We start from the raw sequence: 18,812 nt of genomic DNA on the forward strand, positions 1-18,812 counted from the left end.
CCAGCACCGCCCCTTCCCTCCCTCACGCCGCCCCTTCCCTCCGCCGCGGCCTGGTGCTGCTGGAGCCCCCCGGAGCCCCTCGGAGCCCCCACCCGGAGCCCCCCGGAGCCCCCCGAGGCCGGCGGGATGCGCTCGGTCAGCTACGTGCAACGCGTGGCGCTCGACTTCGGCGGCAGCCTCTTCCCGCACGCCATCTGCCTGGGGGACGCCGACAACGACACGGTGCGGGGCGGGGGGGTCCGGGGAGAAGGGTCTGGGGGTCGCCCTGCCCGGGTGTCGCGGGGATGGGTGTGAGGATGGGTGTTGTGTGGGGTGGAGGGCGCAGGGAGCGTGGAAATGCACGCAACTCAAAAGGGTGGAAGCTGGAGTGGTGGTGGTTGTTTGTTTTTAATGCACGACATTGAACAGGCAGTGACAGGATTCTGGAGAAGAAGTGGATAATAAGGCATTGCTCTAAGGAGCCGCTCTCCTGCTGTTTTACCTGCTAGAGTAAAATCAGGGCTTTTATTTATTTTTTTTCCCCCAGACCTTCTGTATTGATTGAAGCCTCTCTCTAATTCTTGTTTTGCTCTGCCGATTCTTCCCGCTGAGTGATTTTAATGTATGATTGCTGTGATTCTCACTGCGCTGGGAGTGCTGCCTTGCTGTAGTTGTGAATTCCTACCTGCTAACCCGGTTCTCTCGTACAGCTGAATGAGCTGGTGGTAGGAGACACCAATGGGAAGCTCTATGTGTACAAGAACGATGACAGCAAACCGTGGACTGTGCGATCCTGCCAAGGAATGGTTAGTTTTTTGGCAAAACTTTAAATGGTTGGGCCTTTTGGTGCGGGTCCTTGACTGCCTGGGAACTTGAAGACCAGAGAGGAGTAGCAGCAAGAACTGGATCTGATGCCTTTCATGTGGTAATGAAAGACCCGCCGTTTGCTTACAGCTAGCCATGTGGTTAGAGATGACGAGCTCTGAATGAACACAGGAACTGGGCTTCTACATTGACCCTGTTCCTGTGCACTGTGGGTTTTGCTCCAGAGCTCTGGGTTGTTGAGTGGCAGATGTGTTTCTGTCTTTGGCTATGCTCTCTTGTCTTTGAAGAAGCTGTTAAAGAGACTGTTTATGAGGAGAGGAGGGGGTGGTGCAGGGGTTTATCTGAAAGTGCTGCCTTGCATTGCCTTCTCTCATGGATGGACTCTTAAGGCCTTCTTTTCTCTTGCAGCTCACGTGCGTTGGTGTGGGAGATGTATGCAATAAAGGAAAGGTGAGAGCAGCCAAACTGTCCCCAGCTTTGTCTGTGGGGCATGTGGGCAGTGTGATCCATATGCAGGTCTTAGTGAGCAAAGAAATACATCCTATCTTCAGAAAATATTACCGATAAGCACATCTCCCTTTGTGAGTGCCATGAGATTTCAGAGGTTTGAGGGTTGCTCCCTTTCCTCAGTGGCTTTTATCCTGCTCTGCGCTGATCTGTGCTGTGGTCATGGCCCTTCTGCTACTTGTCTGTGTGTGTTTAAGGTCACCTAAATAAGACTGAGCCACAGAATAGTCCAGACTTCCAAGTAAATTTCTCTGGGTTTATATAACTCCTTTTGCTGTTTTGCTGTTTTTTTGATAGTTAAACCCATGACCAAAGCTCCTAGTTTAGGCACCCTGCCTAAAATGCTGTAGCTGTGCACACTCTAGAGTGGAGCATAGCTAAAGTGAGGATTGAGGAAGCCATACACTGGGGATTGCATACACACATCATCTTGATATCCTAATCTTCTGGCAAGAATGAGCAAGAAGTTTGGACCCTACAGGACCTGAGTGGTTTGCATGCTGGCCAAAAATCTTCTTCTGTTCCCCTGTAACAGTCACTGATGTTGATGGATTCACCCTCATATCTTCCCTTGCTCAGCTGAGTGACAGCTTCTATAGTTTCTAAAAGAGAAATAAAATCAATTGACTTTTTTTTTTTTTCTCTTAGAATCTTGTAGTGGCAGTGAGTGCAGAAGGCTGGTTTCATCTTTTTGACTTGACTTCTCCACCTTCAAAACACCCAGATGCTTCTGGCCACCATGAGTTGGCAGAAGAGCAGAAGCCAGTGTTCAAGCAGCATATTCCTGCCAACACCAAGGTCATGCTGATCAGTGACATTGGTGAGTAGGGCAGCTGGGGTGGGAGTGCAGGATGAAGGAATTTGTGGGTGTGAGTTGGGGCTGGGAAGAGAGAAAGTGTACAGGACTCACAGGAGGAAAATGACTACTTTGCTGAAACAGATGTTTTAACAAACACAGACAAGTCCTTGAGGAGAAGAATGAGAACTTCAGATATTTTCCTGTAGTGCAAGTTCTCCTAATGGGATTAGGGTCCTCAGGGGTGCTACTTGATGGAAACCAGCACAGTGGTTTCTGAATATTAGGGGTGTTGTGGTTATGAAGGCCTGAGAGAGCCTATCTATCTTGTTGTCTCCCTGCAGATGGAGATGGGAAGTGTGAGCTGGTGGTAGGTTACACTGACAGAGTGGTGCGTGCTTTTCGCTGGGAGGACCTGTCGGAGAATTCAGACCATGTCTCTGGGCAGCTGATCCTGCTGAAGAAATGGCTGCTAGAAGGTCAGGTAAGGAAGTGGGGGAAGAGGCACAAAATTTCAGTCCTATCAACACGGAGATTGTTGTCTTGATGGCTTGAAAGGAGATTTGCCCCGTGGTTGTCCTGTGCTTACAGGGAAGCTCATGGGATGGTCTGGGAAATGGGTAGCTACTCTCACCTGACCAGAGAGCATTGTCCTCTAGGCTGTTCTTAAGTGGCTTTTGGTAGGGAAGATACCTTTTACTTTAATTTGGATATTTTGCCTCTAGCTGTATTTGTTCAGCTCCTGCTCAGCTTCTGTCAGAAAATCTGCTACATCCACACAAACACAGTGGAGAGCTCTGGGTGTGTAAGGTTCTCAGTCTAATTCTGACCATGTTTATCCTGTGCCGCCACAGGTGGATAGCCTTTCTGTGAACCCAGGCCCTGACGGCTTACCGGAGATGATGGTGTCCCAGCCGGGCTGCGGTTATGCCATTCTGCTCTGCACCTGGAATTCGGAGCAGCAGCCTGCAGCCGAGGGAAGGGAGAGCTCTGCCTCGAGCAGGTGAACAGCCTAACTGCACGTGGTGGATGAAGAGATTCCGCTGTATGTGGCTGTCACAAGGGGGCACCACCACACCAGCCTTCGGAGAGGGGATGGCGTTACCTGTCCTGGTGAAGCCTGCTGACTTGCTGTGTGCTGCTGGGAGTTTATGGCTTAAGCCCACCTGCACCCGAGTGCCCATGAATTCATCTTTCTATCACAGAGTTGAATACTGCTGTTTTCCTTGAGTCCCACTCTTTTCTCCTTGGGTTGGCCAAAGAGAGATAGCAAAAGCAGTTTACTGAGGGGGGCTGTACTGGAGGACTAAAACAGGAAAGACAGTGACCTTTATTTCCAGAGAAAGAGGAGTAGGCAGTTTGGGGACTTGTCTAATGGTGGGAAGGGTGGTTAATGAAAGGCTGAGACAAGGCCAGTTAATCTGAATCCCTAGAATAACAATTTGGATTTGTTCACTGTTTGTGTTGTTTTTTTTTTTTCCAAGTAAGGTAGGATTGTAGGATTTTCTAATGGAGACCCTGGCAGCCAGTGCTGTAAATCACAATCATAAAAGGCAGGATGAGCAGTGAGGTTATTTTCCTTAGCCCTAGAGGGATCAGTGTGGGAAATTTAGGTGCTCCTGTGCTGTTTTCTGAAACTTTAAGGCAGAACCAGAAAATCAACTGAATAGGAGCTAGTCTCCTTGATGTCACAGGGACCTTAGTGGAACATGAGTACCCTCCTAGCCAGGACCCAGGTCCATACATGACTTGTGACCAACTTGTTCAACCACAGACAGACAGTTTTCCTGAATGAATAGCAGCCAGGCTTGTGTGACAGTAATGATATAAAAACAAACAAACAAAAACCACATTTTTTCCCTTGGTTGGAATAGGTGTTTTATTGACTTTTTTTGAGTTCTTTTCATTTTGCTGATGCATCAAATCATTATGTTTTATTTTTTAAGCATTAGCAACTTTCTTTGATTCCTGAGGTGGCATGCATTCTTTTAATTGATTTTTCCCAGCAAATAATCGCTCTGCTAATGACTGAAATGGCTGCCACTTTGAGCAATCTGTGTTGTTTTTTGCTGTTGGGATAGCAGACTATTTCTGAGTATTTCATTGAACTGTTAGCCTATGCACAGACCCAATCCATCTCTGGACTTGGAGAGCTCTGGAGTACACTGCTCATGAGATTGTTCTGGTACAGTCCCCCCCGCACAGTTCCCTAACCTTTCCTGATGCCTGCTGCTTTTTTCCCTAGGGAAGCCCCTGTTCGAGATGTCATTCTCCACCAAACATCTGGCCGAATTCACAACAAGAATGTTTCTACTCATCTGATTGGTAGCATTGGCCGAGGTGAGAGGTTTGAAGCGTGGGATCTTAGCCCAACAGTTGTCTGTGTTATTTTTTTCAATACGTCAGTCCATCATGAAATCAGCCGGTGGCTGAAAAGTAATAACTTTGAGAGGTAGCTGCAAGAACAGGAGGCCAGCCTCCAAAGAAGGACAGCCAAATGGTTGCTTTTGAGCTTTTTATAGCCTTTGTCCTTCCCTAGCTTACTCTTCACCCAGCACAATAGTTTCTCTGCAGCTTCCACTGGCTTTCATTTATTCATCTTGAATGGTTTCTATGCCCTGCAGTTGTCCTTGATCCTTGTTTTTGCATGTCTGCAGCTTACACCCTTCCTACTCCCTAGATGCATTTCTTTCTTTCCACAGCCTAATTTTAATTCTTGCTTTTGTGCTTTACAGCACTTGATTCCTAATTACCTGTCCTCCAGCAGCTAGATCCTGCTCTTCCTTTATCTATGCAGTCCTAACCCCTGCAGAGCTGCTTCCATATTTCATTTATATCACTGTCCTCTGTCTCCTCTCAGTGTATTCTGTTCAGCTATCATGCCTAAAGTCTCCACAGCTGCTGTCTTCTCTCAGCCCTAATACACTGCTGTTACATCCAGACATGTCTTACACTCTGCCAACACTTCCCCTGTGCAACTGCTCAGTGGCGTGGCCTCTGCCTGGCCCACATACTGAACCCTGTTTTGATACCTATGGAGAATGCAGGTTTCACCCTGTGCTTGGAGCATAATGCAAGGAAGAAGAAGATTCCAAGCACAGATGACTTTCCGTCCTTGTCTGCAGGTGGCTAGAATTCAGCTGCATTTGTTCTGTCCAACTATTATCCCCTACAGTGCTGTCTGGGGAGGATTTTAGGCTGTCCAATGAGATTAGAGCTGGGGAAGAAGGACAACCTACTGAAAACCTGCCTTTCACCCCCTCCCCAGAGTACCTTTCTTACCCAGTTCCTAAGCTTGTCATTTTTTCAGCATCTCAGATACTGTTACAAGCACCATAGTCACAGAGCATGAAATCAATTATTTCACACATACAAAGCCTTGCATGTCATGAGAGAAGCCTGTAAAAAATGAAGGCATGCAGAATTAGGGATGAGGAAAATATGAAAAGCCCCTTAGTGCTGGGCCCAGTAGTTGTGAAGCAACTAAAGAGTGCAATGCTGACCACTTCATAAAGGAGGCACAGCTGATCTTTTGGAACACAGCTTGTCTGGATGGATATAAGTTAGAGTCAGTAGAGCACCCAACCATCCCAACTGTCTGCCTTAAGCTCATCTGCAGAAATAGGGTAGTCTGTGTTCTGGGAGTGTGCAGGGTGTAGCATGGAGCTGTGCATGGGCAGAGGTAAGTTTGCAGTAGTGTCATTCTGAGGAAACTGCCTGAGGAAAGCACTAAGCTGCTTTCAGCTCTGATGGCTTGCCCCTGACTTTCCCAGATTTCCTGTGTAGGAAGATCTTAGATATTAGGGAGACAGTGTTTCCTTCCACATTGTCACTCCAAGGATAAAATGCAGCTGTAGTTGAATACAGCTCATCTTCCCCGACCGGGTGTTGTATTTCAAAACCTGACCTTCCGTGTCTTTTCTTACTGGTGGACGGGTAGAGAATATATTGAAGTGGTGGTCAGGGGAGTCTTTCCTTCTGGTTCAGTTAGTCACATCTGTTGGTGCTGTCCTGCACCCAGCTGCGTGTGTTACAGGTCTTGGAGAGGATACTGTTTGCAGGAAGTTCACAGCTGTAGGGGCATAACCCAGTAAAGCCAGGGCTGGGTGTGTGAGCATGGAAGCAGATGTCTAACCTGCTCATGAAGCAAGGGCTCTGTAGCATCTAACCAGTGTTTGGTGAGAATGGACCTCAGTTTCTGCGCAATTTTGCTGTAGTGAAAACAATAATGTTTGTAGCATCATCTCCACAATCTCATTCAGGAGTTGCAAAGGAGGTGCTTTTGTGCTAATGTGACTGATCTGTAGTCCTCCCAGCAGAATCTCTCTTTTTTTTTTTTTTCCCCCTCTGCATTTCTTCCTGGAACAGCCAAAATCCACATTCCTGCCCCTGAAGAAAACAGTAAGGGTACAGGTGTAACACTCAATTGACATAGGCTGTTCTCCACGTTGTACTTTAGTGATTGTCCTGCCTCTGTCCGTGTGGTTTTGGAGCCTGGAGAGGATGTGATGCAGTTCAGTACAATCAGAACTGCCAAGGGCCTGGAAGTACATGCATGGCATTGATAGACTTGCAGAAGCAGTCAGCAGAGCCAGATATGCCTATGTCAGTGCAAACCAAAGAGTTTAGATTCTTGGGTTTTGAGACAGTAGTGCCCCACAAATAAAAGCTATCATGAGGCAGGATGGGTTGCAAGACTGCAGATATCTGTTATGCAAAATGTCCAGGCTGGGTAAAAAAGGAGGCAGTATGAGTCAGCTCATTGTTTTGGATCTTTTTTCAAGAGAGGGAGGGGACAATGCTCTTAAAATGGTATCAACTCCTTTAATTCTCTTTTGTATTTGCAGGCTGCTCCAGTGAGAATAGTGGCTCGGGTCTTTTTGCCCTCTGTACTCTGGATGGTAAGTCCTACCACTGTCCTGGAAAGTGGGCCTGTGGGGTAGCCAAGGTCACTAACTCCAGGTAGGAGACAGGTGCTGAGCCCTTTTGGTTTTGAAAGGAGAGGGAACAGAGCTTCAGAAGTGCTTCCTGAGGCAGGCAAGAGACTCTACCACAGCTCCTTTAGCTGACATGCTTTAGGCATGAAAGCAAAGACAGGAATGTAAGAGTGTCACTGTAAGCAAGCCCCCCACTTAAACCAGGTGTGTGATCACATGCCTGTATCTGAGGATGTGATGAAACATCTTCAAGTTGAGCATGTCTTTCTGTTCCTTATTGAATTGGGTCCCATGTTGCACAGGCTTGCGCTTTCTGGGAAACTTGTTTTTCAATCTGTTAGTATCTGCATTTTCCTTTCCCTACTGCAGCGCTTTCTTCTGTTGATTCCAAAGCATTTTACAAACATTAATTACTCATTTGGCCCCATGGCCTATGTGGATAGAACTATTAAAGCCTTGCTGCTGTGAGCAGGCTAGAGAATGAAAAGTTTAGGTCATTGGCCCGAAGGCATGCTTTGAGGTGGAGGCATGCTTGAGGTGGAGGGTGAGACCAGAACTTACATGTATATCTGCTTACTCTTAACCTGCCTGCTTACTTTAAACATTTGTTTGTGATGCTAGTTCAGCAGTGCCATTCATGTAAACAAGAGCCTCTAAACCACAGCAGAGATTTGTCCTTGTACTTGAAGAGACTTGGGTTATTTCCAAAAGCAGTAAAGGAAATGGATGCTGGAACTCAGGTGTTGGTAGAGAAGAGCTGGCCTCATGTAGGCTGACTCCAAACCTGAGCCAAGTTCTCATGCTGTGTCACTGACTGAGGATTACAGAATCATTAAGGTTGGAAAAGACCTCCAAGATCATCTGCTCCAATCATCCCCTACCACCAATGTCACCCACTAAACCATGTCCCTAAGCAGCAGGCCCAACCTTTACTGAAACACCCCCAGGGACGGTGACTCCACCACTTCCCTGGGCAACCCATCCCAATGCCTGACTGCTCTTTCTGAGAATAAATGTCTTTTAATTTCCAACCTAAAGCTCCCCTGGTGCAGCTTGAGGCCATTCCTTCTTGTCCTATCTCTAGTTATCTGCAAGAAGAGGCCTCTCCAGCAGTCCGGAGACCCCCAGCTCCCCACAACTTCCTTTCAGGTAATTGTAGAGAACAATAATCATAGAATCATTAAGGTTGGAAAAGACCTCCGAGATCATCTGGTCCAACTGTCAAAGGTCTCTTCTGAGCCTCCTGTTCTCCTGACTAAACAATCTCAGTTCCCTCAGCCACTCCTCCTAAGATCTGTGTTCCAGATCCTTCACCAGTGATAGGACAGACTTAATCTAATGAACTGAACAGAGGGATTCTGTCCAACTGTGTGGAGTCAAGGTGCTGTGCTTGTCTCTTCCCAGACAGACAGCCTGGCCTGCTCAGGCTAAATGTCCACCTGCCATATGTTGTCCTGCTAGGAACTTTCTGATTATTTTGTGGCCATGGTTCTTTCACAAACCTTAATGAGACTGGAAGGCACTGTGAGGATAGATTGGTGTTTATCTTATATGAGACTTTGTCTCACAGATACACACTTCCCCCCACCCTCCACACTTTCTGGCACTATCACAGAATCTCTGGGTAGTAGGAAAATTGTATAATCTAAGTGTCCAGCATGGTTTTAGCATCTAAGAGGGTGTGTGTATACTATTACTCAGTGACCTTTCAGCTGTTACCTGCTCTCTTGAAATTGTGGGACATGCTGAGAAGCATGTTCACGTAGTCTCATGTGAGACTTGTTGGCATATTGTACTCAGGGAGAGCTTGTTTTGGACAATTTTATTGTTTTAGAAAGCATCCAGTTATCAGGGCTGCTGCTTCCATTTTTCCTTTCTGTTTTCTGTTACTGCAGACAAGATAATAGACTGCCATCCTTCCCAGAAATGAGACTATCTGTTATCAGCCACAGCCTGTACCATGCCCTCCCTTCCATACGCAGACCTCAAGTGTTGGAAGAGTGTGCAGGACCTAATTTTAGCAGAAATTGTGCTACCTTTTAATATTTTCAAGACAATCTTTTTTTTTCTTTTTTTTTTTTTTTCTTCCTTCCCCATTCAGGGACACTGAAACTCATGGAAGGGGCAGACAAGCTGCTTTGGTCTGTGCAGGTTGATCACCAGCTGTTTGCTCTGGAAAAGCTGGATGTTACTGTGAGTACCTCTGTGAATAGGTCTGGCAGGGAAGGAGTGAAGATAAAAACTCAACACAGTTTTGTGTGTGTGAATTTAGAAAGGGCAGAGGGAGCGTGACTCAGCTGAAGAACTGCTGGGATTATCTCAGGATGACACAGAGTGTGGTTCTGACTGTGCCAGTGCATTCTGCACTCATGTCAGTCTGTCTCCCTGCAAGAGGTTGAGCTGTGGCTGCCTGTATGACCTAGTGAACCCAGCACCTTGCTATGAACTTTTCCATCCCCTAGCTGCTCTTCTGTCTCATTTCAAAGGTGAGTGGTTTTGCGAACCGCCAATGCCCCAATTTGTCTGCAGGCTCTTAGGATGCATAATCTTTATGATAGAGAGGAGATGGTCTCCAAGAAAACGAAAAGTGATGTAACTTGTTCAGTTAGTAGTGTTCTGTCTCTGAACAAGCAGGAAAGATTCCTGACTGTCTCTGTGAATTGTTGATGTTTGTGCTAATAAGAGATCTTACGGTTCCTGCAGGGCAATGGGCACGAGGAGGTGATTGCCTGTGCATGGGACGGTCAGACGTACATCATTGACCACAATCGAACTGTTGCCAGATTTCAAGCAGATGAGAATGTCAGTGCCTTCTGTGCAGGTGAGGATCCTGGTGGCAAAGACAGCCCTCAAAGCATTTCTCCATCAAAGCTACTGACGTCCTCTGGGGAACATGGGATCCTTTGTCTGTCAGCAGAGGAATTTCCCTGGGGTGTGTATACTGCATGAGGCCCTGCTGGTCTTCCATCTGGTGGGATCTAGGATAATCAGGGGTGAGCAGGGGTATGCCTCTGATTGGTTTAGGGTTGTTGTTTTTTTCTTGTCCTACTTTAGTGCTACAGTGTTCTCTTCCCCACTGCTTTTTAATTTGTGGGCTTCTAAGCTGTTCTCAGGTGAAGATAAGGAACCCCATGGAACCAGCCTGAATCTTGACTTTGCTAATTCCTTTCTCTCAGACTTGCAAGAAGCAGCTCACAAATCGCCAGGTTCCATGCATTAATAGCATAGTTTAGAGACACCTACTCGGATTGTCTCAAAATAACTTAACATAGCCAAGTCCATGTCTCTGCTTCTCCCCCCAGGGTGCTCACTGCTTTATGCTGACATCTTTTTCTCTCATCGTGAGAAGTTGCCTATTTGCTTTCTCTGTATTGTGGGCAGTAGCCACATTCTCCATACTTCTGCTTTTCATAGGCCTCTATGCATGCAAAGGAGGATGCAACAGCCCCTGCCTGGTTTATGTCAGCTTCAATCAGAAGATCTACATCTACTGGGATGTGCAGCTGGAGAGAATGGAGTCCACCAACCTGTTAAAAATCCTGGAGGATGACCCAGAGTTTGCCAGTCTTCTGCAGGAGCTAGGTGTGGGTGAGTGAAGAAAGGGTGTACAGGAAAAAATAGATGAAAGGCTGCTGGCAGATGACATGCTGAGAACTAGAGTTCTAGGTACTACTTGAGGAGGGGGGCTACTAACTATTGAGAATCCCTGTCAATTAATTTTCTCTCTTTTCTGTAGATAAAGATGACGTTTCTGCAGTGAAAGATCTGATTCACAAAACACTGTATTTTCCTGAGCACTATCAGCGTGATGTCCCCGCACAGAGTCAGGACCCTGCTGGAACAGACTCTGCCTACCACACTGCCCTCCTGGATTCCTTATAACAAGTCACATAAAGATTAACATCTTCCATCCCAACACAGACTCTTCTCTGACTGGAATCGAATATTCACACCTCAGGAAGATTAGACTGTTCTTTTTCCCTCTGTCAAGGCCTCTGCTCAGCAAAGGGTGTACAGGCCAGGTTGAATGGAGGGAAGCGCTTGTCTGTAGGCTTCAGTGAAGGTGGCAAATTGGTTTGACTTTAGCTGAGAAAGCTACCAGGACAGCAGGAATCTAGTGTGTTGCTCATTGGCCTTCTGTAGCAAGATTCCATGTTCTCTACTAATGAAAGTCCATTATGGGTGACTGTGGAGGAGTACTAAGGACATTTATAGGAGAAAATAGCCAAGCTCCGTCTTGGTTATGGCTTATTCTTACAACTGCTTTAGTGATTACTTCGTTCATAAAAAAAGCTGCAAACTGACGAAGTGAATTAGGGAGTGAGCAGGCTGGGGCTTTGCCCTTCTCCACCATTAGGTTTGTCTTTAAGGTAGACCCAAGCATTATTTGCTTTTGCTCTGCTGCTGTCCTATTAAAAAGTTGCTCACAAACCACCTCCTGTTCTGAGGAGCTAGGGACATGAGTGAGAAGAACCACAAAGTGCACGTGTAAAGTGTCCTCTTGAACAGCTCCAGCAAACCACAGCTGACTCAAGAAGCCTTGCTTGCCTCCATTCTCTTGGGCAGAATGACTACAGAGAAGTCTGTGACTTAGTAAAACACCTGTGAACTGGGTAATAAGAAGAATCTGTGGTGCTGTGATGGCTTGTCTGTTCCATAGCAGTGGGAATGTGAAACTTTCTTCTGTCTTTGGAGAGTGCAGTGCTATTTTTTGAGTCCTGCACAAATGAAGGACGTGGCCTGGAGTGAGGTGTGTTCTACTTGCTTGCATGTACATGTAGAATCTAGAAAAGGCTATTGCTCACCCAGGCTGCTCATGTTCAGAGGCACAGGGGTGCCTTTCCACATGTTGCTGGTGTTCTGCTTTTCCCCTCAGCTTGCCTCTTGCCTATTTCAGCTTATTAGGATGGGAGCAACCTGTTGTGTTGCATCTATTACCCTTTCACATTTTTGTAATGTTTTATTGGTTGTGCATAATGGATGGAGCAGTCTTTCACCCTTATGGCATCCTAAGAGGGTTGGATATAAGAGCAAATAAAACTAATTCAGCGGTCTTCTGTTAGTAAATGACATTTAAAGATCTTGCAGGCTGTTTTGTGAAAGACTGGTGTGCGATGCTCTGCAAAACATCCAAGAGCAGCCCTAACAGGAAGAATGAACTTTGTATGGAGGAAAGAAGTGTCCTGCTATTTGGGTCAAAAGGTCCATTGCTGCAGTAAGGCCCTATGTGGGAGAAGGGCTTGTAGTTTTTCCTTGCAATTCCCATTCACAGGTGTATAAAAGCTTTACAGAGGGCAGCTTCTGTAACTATAGTGGAAGTTTCTCTCCATTTTCATGACCTCTGAGAAACATTTGCATGTTCCCTTGTAATACTAAGTGGTTGTGTTTGACTAGACCCTCGAGGCAAGAACTCTCCAATCATGATAGTGCTTTGGTGACAGTGTTGGTCAGATTAGTGGAAGTTGGGAGCAGTAAGGCTTGAATTTGTCATTCATGGAGAGTGTAAGGACCATCTACCCATGGGATAAAGCAAGGAGTGGTCTTGAGGCTTGTCATCTCTGGGCTTGTGAAGTAACCTCAGGAAATTCCAGCAGTTCTCATGATGCTGGGATGTACAGCGTCCTGTCCCACTGGGCAATCACCTTACAGAACATAGCTGCTGGTGGTTAGTTAGTGTGACACTGTGGGCTCTCATTTATCATTTTGCTTTCCTAATGAAGATGAATCCTGTACTGGCTATTAACTAGGTCACAGTAAATTGTTTTCCTGCCACTTTGAAGTTTTCTGTTCCCCCAAGCTGGGGACAGAACCAGTATGAGTACAAATAGTATCAGTGCCTGAGTTCTTGGTCATGGCTCAGACAACCTGGTATGTGTACTGCTGCAGAGGTGTTGGATTCTTTTTGCTGTGTGTGCTTTGATGAATGTAATTGAAGTTCTACCACAACTTGTGCCTGCTGTAGCCCCACTTAGCATCTTGTTTGGCTGTGGTAGCACAGGCATTCTCCACAAATGACTCTCCTTGATCCAGTGCTGGGATCCCAGAGGTTCCTGCAAGCAATTGCCTGGAGCACTTCATTTGCTTTGGAGTTGGGCCGGGTTCAGCAAATCTGTTCGCTGGGTTTTACAGGTTATTGCAGTGCTGCAGCATTGGAGTTCTTCCCAAGGCCTAACAGCAAAACAGGATTGCCTACACTCATTAACAGAGAACAACTCAATGCTCGCAGTCCATGCCAAATGGAAACCTTTATTAGCAACACAAGCGCAAGGGGGACACGAATAGTTGTATGACTGAAACTGATTTATGCCAAACAAAATGCATTACAGGTCAAATGATTTCTAAGGAAGAAAGTAAGTCTTGATTTATAAACTTGATTTATTTTGGTTGAAACAGGAAAGTGTTAGTGGAGAAAAACAACCATTTTCCTAGGAACCATCTTTAAAAGAAAATGGGACAAAACATGTAATGTTGGACAGGGCAAACCCGTACAGCCTAGCCCTCTTCTGCTGGGTAACACTGCTGTGTGCTGTGCAAGCCCAGGCATGCTTCATTGTGGAAGAACAGAGGTCAGAAGGTAGGGGCATTATATACCATCCAATCGTGAAAGCATCTGAGAAGGAAGACAGTAGTGTTTGGGGGTTTTCTCTGACAGTTTTGTTTTGTGTACAGTACATAAGTTGCAGATGTTTTGTTCCTGTTCCCTTTGTGCACAAAAATAAAATGAAACCTCTACAAAAGAGTTAATTGGAACTTCTGTACTGTTCTTTGGGCAAAAGATGACTTCTCTGTTCTTTTTCATGCCCTGAACCCTCAAAGTGACAATCAATAGACTGGCAGCTACAATCAATGCTTCAGACTATTTCCTGTGCTGTCAACTTTCTGTGAAGCGTACAGCTGCTCAGAGAAGGAGCCACATATGCTCTGTCTCTGAAGTGGTGCAGTTATATTTTCATTGTAACTCATTCCCTGTTCATCATTGCCAGCCACTGCAATTCACAGCATTGGAATTAGTTGTTCCTTTACACGCAGCAGCAAATGTTGTTTGCTGCATCCTGCTCAGCAGTAACTGGTGCCAGGTAACTGGTACCAGGTAACAGGGCATGATTTGCAAGCTATGTTTGTGTGTCCTAGTGACAGCACACAGCAAGTGAGGAGTCCAACAGTCTCAGACAATGGGGATGTTTGTAGACAAACTATTCACAGCTTTGGTTGTGAGGTTCAATTTACTATCAAGAAAATAAAGGGAGGGGTTTATTTGGTTTACCTGAGAGATAATAATGCTGCTGGCCATCCCTGCTCCCATTTTTGTGATCTCTTTGCTGAATGCAATTATTTCGATTACTCTTCAGGTATATCCTGGTATTTGCTTAGAAATGTATGTAGCATCTCAGTGCTATTCAGTTCCATAATTCACCTGCTAGTGAGTGAGCCTCTGGGAATATGGATGACTAGAGGGCTTCCATTCCTTTCAAAACCAAGTGCCTCCAAGCTCCTGGCAAGACAACTGATGTGATTATGGCTTCAGGATGGTGCACGTTTTGTGGATTGGGTTACCTCTTGCACATGGATCTCATGCCCGAAATGTGATACCTGCTGCTCTGTTCCACAGACTTGTTTTGATAGTTCCCTGCAGACAGTTTTGCAAGTGTTATATACACTCTACAGAAAAGTAGCCCTAACAGGAGCTGACCACTAAGGCAATTCAAAGGGATTCTCCCTAAAATGCCATTGTCTACGTGGAAGGTGTAGGACTTGTCATGAAGAAGCCAGTGTTGGCCACACAAGATATGCCTATGTCCTGCTCTAAGGTGGCAGTTCATACTAAATTTCTACTTTAGTGGGTTTTGTTCTCTTGTGAAAGACTTCCTTCATTCCCTTTGCCCTCCAAAGGAATAGAGATGACTAGAGTTGGGAATAGGGAAGTTTGTATTTTCCAAATGAAACTACAATTGAAACAGTCTTAAGCCTTGCCAACCCAATTAAAAAAAAAGACTTAATGTGCTCCCTGACATCAAAAGATTCTTAAAAAAATAACCATGTATGTGTATGTAGATGCCCTTTTTAAGAAGGGATCATCAAATATACTTGGTCCTGACATAAGTGAGAGAATACTGTAAACTGTTGGTGTCATTCAGCAGATTCATGCAAAGCAGTTCAGAGCGAGAAATAATCAGATGCACAAGTAGAAGAATATCAAAGAAGTATGATCTGAAGCTGCAAGATATGGTGACTAACGACAGAAGTCATTAGCCTAATGTTTGTAGGAGAAGTATTTGCCAGTCATGCCAACTAATACTGGTAAACACGTCACAAGTTGTATCTGCCAGGCTGTAACTCCACTGTTTATAGTCTTATGTTAAACTACAGAATCCAACAGCTGGTTCAGGGGAAAAACAAACAACAACAACAAAAAACACACAGAAATGCATGTATTCAGCTCTGGTGAGGCTGCACTTCAAGTACTGTGTTCAGTTTTGGGTCCCTCAGTACAAGAAGGACATCGAGGCCCTGGAGTGTGCCCAGAGAAGGGCTACGAAACTGGTGCAGGGCCTAGAACACAAGTCCTGTGAGGAGCGGCTGAGGGAACTGGGGGTGTTTAGTCTGGAGAAGAGGAGACTCAGGGGAGACCTCATTGCTCTCTACAGCTACCTGAAAGGAAGGTGTGGGGAGCTGGGGGTTGGCATCTTCTCACAGATAACCAAGAGGGAATGGCCTCAAATTGCGCCAGGGGATGTTCAGGTCAGAAATTATGAGACATTTCTTTTCAGAAAGAGCAGTCAGGCACTGGGATGGGTTGCCCAGGGAGGTGGTGGAGTCACCGTCCCTGGGGGAGTTTAAGGAAATGTTGGACATGGTGCTTAGGGACATGGCTTAGTGGGTGACATTGGTGGTAGGGGGGTGGTTGAACCAAATGATCTTGAAGGTCTTTTCCAATCTTAATGATTCTGTGATTCTATAAGTGTTTGAGAGGAAGAGAGGCAGTGGTGTTTAACCAGCAGGATAGGCAAAATGAGGATATCATGACATTATATGGGCAGATGAGGGGACATTGTGAAGTTTGGATAGTCAATAGATAGTTGTGAGATGGAGCAAGCCCTGATGTGGTACATCTTTCCTATAGCTAATAAAGAATAGACTTTGAATTTATCATACAGTTATGCTCTAGGATGCAAATGGAAAAGAAGAAGTGACTTATAACCACTGTTCATCCCAGATGAGTTCACAGTTGTCTGATCTGAGCTGATTCTGCATAGTAGTCTAGTTCTCATTTCCTGCAATAGTAGCAAAGTTGATGGGCTGTGAAATGCCAGGACTTGAGGTTGATGATGTATTTGTGTCCAATCACTAGATCTGATGTTGAAAGAAAGTTGCTAACAGAGCAGAAGACTGGGTATTATAATTCATCTTAACATTTAACATGAGTGGCAGGCTTGCAGACTGGTGATACAGCAGAGGTGATAGGAATATAGCTCTCGGAGCTGAATTGCAGAGAGGAGCAGCCTGGTTACCATGTGTAGCTTTGCTGTTCACACAATATAGCCTAGTAGCCAATGATGCAGTAATAAAGCCCAAGCATCCATTGGTGTCTACCATACTCTATGAATCTAAGTTCAGTATTTATTTTTTTTCAAAGGTTTCTTAGAATTAAGAACTCTAAAAGTGCTCTTGCTGCATTTTTTCCCCCAATAAAATCCTGTTCTGCTCTGAGCCAGCAAAGAAGTAACAAAATCCAGCTTCCCAGAGTGCAGGTGAGGGGACTGGCCACAGAGCCCTTCCCACAAAGAAAGGAGAGTGGAGTGTGTTCACATTAAGGAAAAGAGCTAAGGGAAACATACATAGCAATCTTTGGAAGCTTTTGGAAAAAGCACTGTCCTGTCCATAGAACAACTGCAGACTGTTCACAGTGACTCTCTTGTCTCATGAACAGAGGGTATTGTAAAAAAAAAAAAAAAAGTCATTAAAAGGGTAGAGAGAAACAGAAATCAGGGGACTAGGGACAGATAGAAAAACAAGGAAAAGCCCACTCAGCACATGGGGACAAGCAGAAGGTCTAATGAAAGTAGGGAGAGCTCTCTCAAGGTGAGACACTCCCAGTAACAACAGTTCCCAGCACCCATTTGTCTTTTTCTCACTCCACGGTGAAAGCATCAACCCAGAATTTGGCAAGGTTAGGGGCACGTGAGCCTCACCCTCATCTCTCTCATATGGCAGCAAGTCTTCTCAGCCCCAGACATGGGGGATGCAGTCAGTCACTGACCAGGCTCTTCAAAAGCATGTAGAAAAGGCAAATCTTGATTCAGTGTTTTAAATCTCAGGACTCCTTCCTCCAAGTCGATGCAACACTAAGAAGGAGAAAGCTGGTTACTTGCTGGACATTCCAGGTAGCAAGTACCTCAGTCTTGTGATGTCTGACAGGGGAAAACCTGTATAACCATCAAGCACCGCACTTTGGATTTGTAGCAACCTCACAGTTCCCCTCCCTGTCCCCTGTGCAGCCTCCTTGCTCCTATTCCCTCCAGTTAGTTCATCTCTAAACCCTTCACAGGGCCACCTGTCCACCTCCCTTCTTCTCATCTGACCTCATTTGAGATGACGTCCTCACATCACCCAGCCTTTCAGTCCAGTGCTTTTCCTGCTTTATGCATCCAACCATGTGGCTCCATGGTATTTGACAGGCAGGCACAAGCTTCCTGCGGCCATGCTCTGAGGGGAGCAGAAGCCAAGCTCAGCAGAGTGCTGATCTTGAGCTCTGAGCTGACAAAAGGAGAGGACTCTCTCCATCTGTGCCCAGCTAATGTCTATTGAATGTAGCAATACAGCTTCACTTGGCTCAAAGATAAGGCTTGTTCCCATCTGTATTCAAAAGGCAACATAGACATATAGTCATATATAGTCATAGACATATAGTGATATACTGTGCCCTGCCTTTCCCAGTTTCTTCTTCATTTTCCTCTTCCTATTTGCAGCTTGTGTGGTTGGTAACTGTGCAACAAGCATTGCGAGTGGCACTCTGGAAGGCCTGACCATGAGAATTTTTGATGCCTCCAGCAACCAAATCTGGAGGACTCTGAGAGGAGGCCTGCAAGAAGCTGTTCCTTACCTTGAGAGACAACAAAGTCTGGAGACCAATGCAAAACTCCATCATTTCATCATCTAAAAAGAGAAAAGAGACTGATTAGGCTCAAAACTATGGACACTGCCCTTCTAAAGAAAGTATCCCTCTCCTACTAGAAGTGAAATATGAGAGCATCTGGTTCATTAAGTTATATGGTTAAGAACTTCTTAGTATAAACTTAATCACAAATATCAATGAAAGTGATGAATTAAACATGTAAACATTAACAAGAAGGTGGTAACAGTAACAAAACCAAAAATCAACACTTTTCTACCACTGACTGTTGAGCCATTAAAAGGAGTAACTTAGACATAGCCCTGTAAAGGTTCAAAATGAACTTTGTAGCTGATAAGAGGGAACTACCATTAACATAAGTATTATAGAATATTTGAGGAGGCTTGTGGGATTGTTTGAAACTCATTATGAGATATCAGAGAGGTAGAAAGAGCTTTTTGGTTCATGTGAAACTTGCTATGGGATGTTTAGTGGAAGGGCCAAGGGCAGCAGACGGTAGGAATCAGGGTGAATCAGGGAGGAACAAGAGTGGGAAAATGGAGAGAGGGATGCAGGGATATGGGGACGAGTCATATGTAAGCAGGCTATCTGTCAGTTCACCTGTCTGACTGAGCCCTGCCCCTGGTGATTGCAATCT

The 18,812-nt window shown here is 45.5% G+C and overlaps 2 protein-coding genes across 3 annotated transcripts in view; one reads left to right on the top strand and one right to left on the bottom strand.

Annotated features, from left to right (window-relative positions):
* Positions 1-13,788, top strand: ITFG2 (integrin alpha FG-GAP repeat containing 2). Its single transcript, XM_027449852.3, has 12 exons — positions 1-222; positions 690-785; positions 1,213-1,254; positions 1,960-2,131; positions 2,452-2,591; positions 2,962-3,110; positions 4,353-4,447; positions 6,955-7,008; positions 9,146-9,237; positions 9,748-9,865; positions 10,459-10,632; positions 10,781-13,788. The coding sequence occupies exons 1-12, from the start codon at positions 127-129 to the stop codon at positions 10,924-10,926; spliced, it is 1,374 nt and encodes a 457-aa protein (XP_027305653.1). The 5' UTR covers positions 1-126; the 3' UTR covers positions 10,927-13,788.
* The window catches only part of NRIP2 (nuclear receptor interacting protein 2), a 23,477-nt gene continuing 17,935 nt past the window's right edge, over positions 13,271-18,812 (bottom strand). For both annotated transcript variants that reach the window (XM_038179645.2, XM_027454962.3), the window contains 2 exons: positions 18,146-18,198; positions 13,271-17,387 (listed from right to left, as the gene is read on the bottom strand). In XM_038179645.2, coding sequence (XP_038035573.1) covers positions 17,295-17,387; positions 18,146-18,198 — 146 coding nt within the window. In that variant the 3' untranslated portion in view covers positions 13,271-17,294. The remainder of the gene's footprint in view (positions 17,388-18,145; positions 18,199-18,812) is intronic.

Source organism: Anas platyrhynchos, chromosome 1 (genome assembly GCF_047663525.1).
Source record: "Anas platyrhynchos isolate ZD024472 breed Pekin duck chromosome 1, IASCAAS_PekinDuck_T2T, whole genome shotgun sequence".
NCBI lineage: Eukaryota > Metazoa > Chordata > Aves > Anseriformes > Anatidae > Anas > Anas platyrhynchos.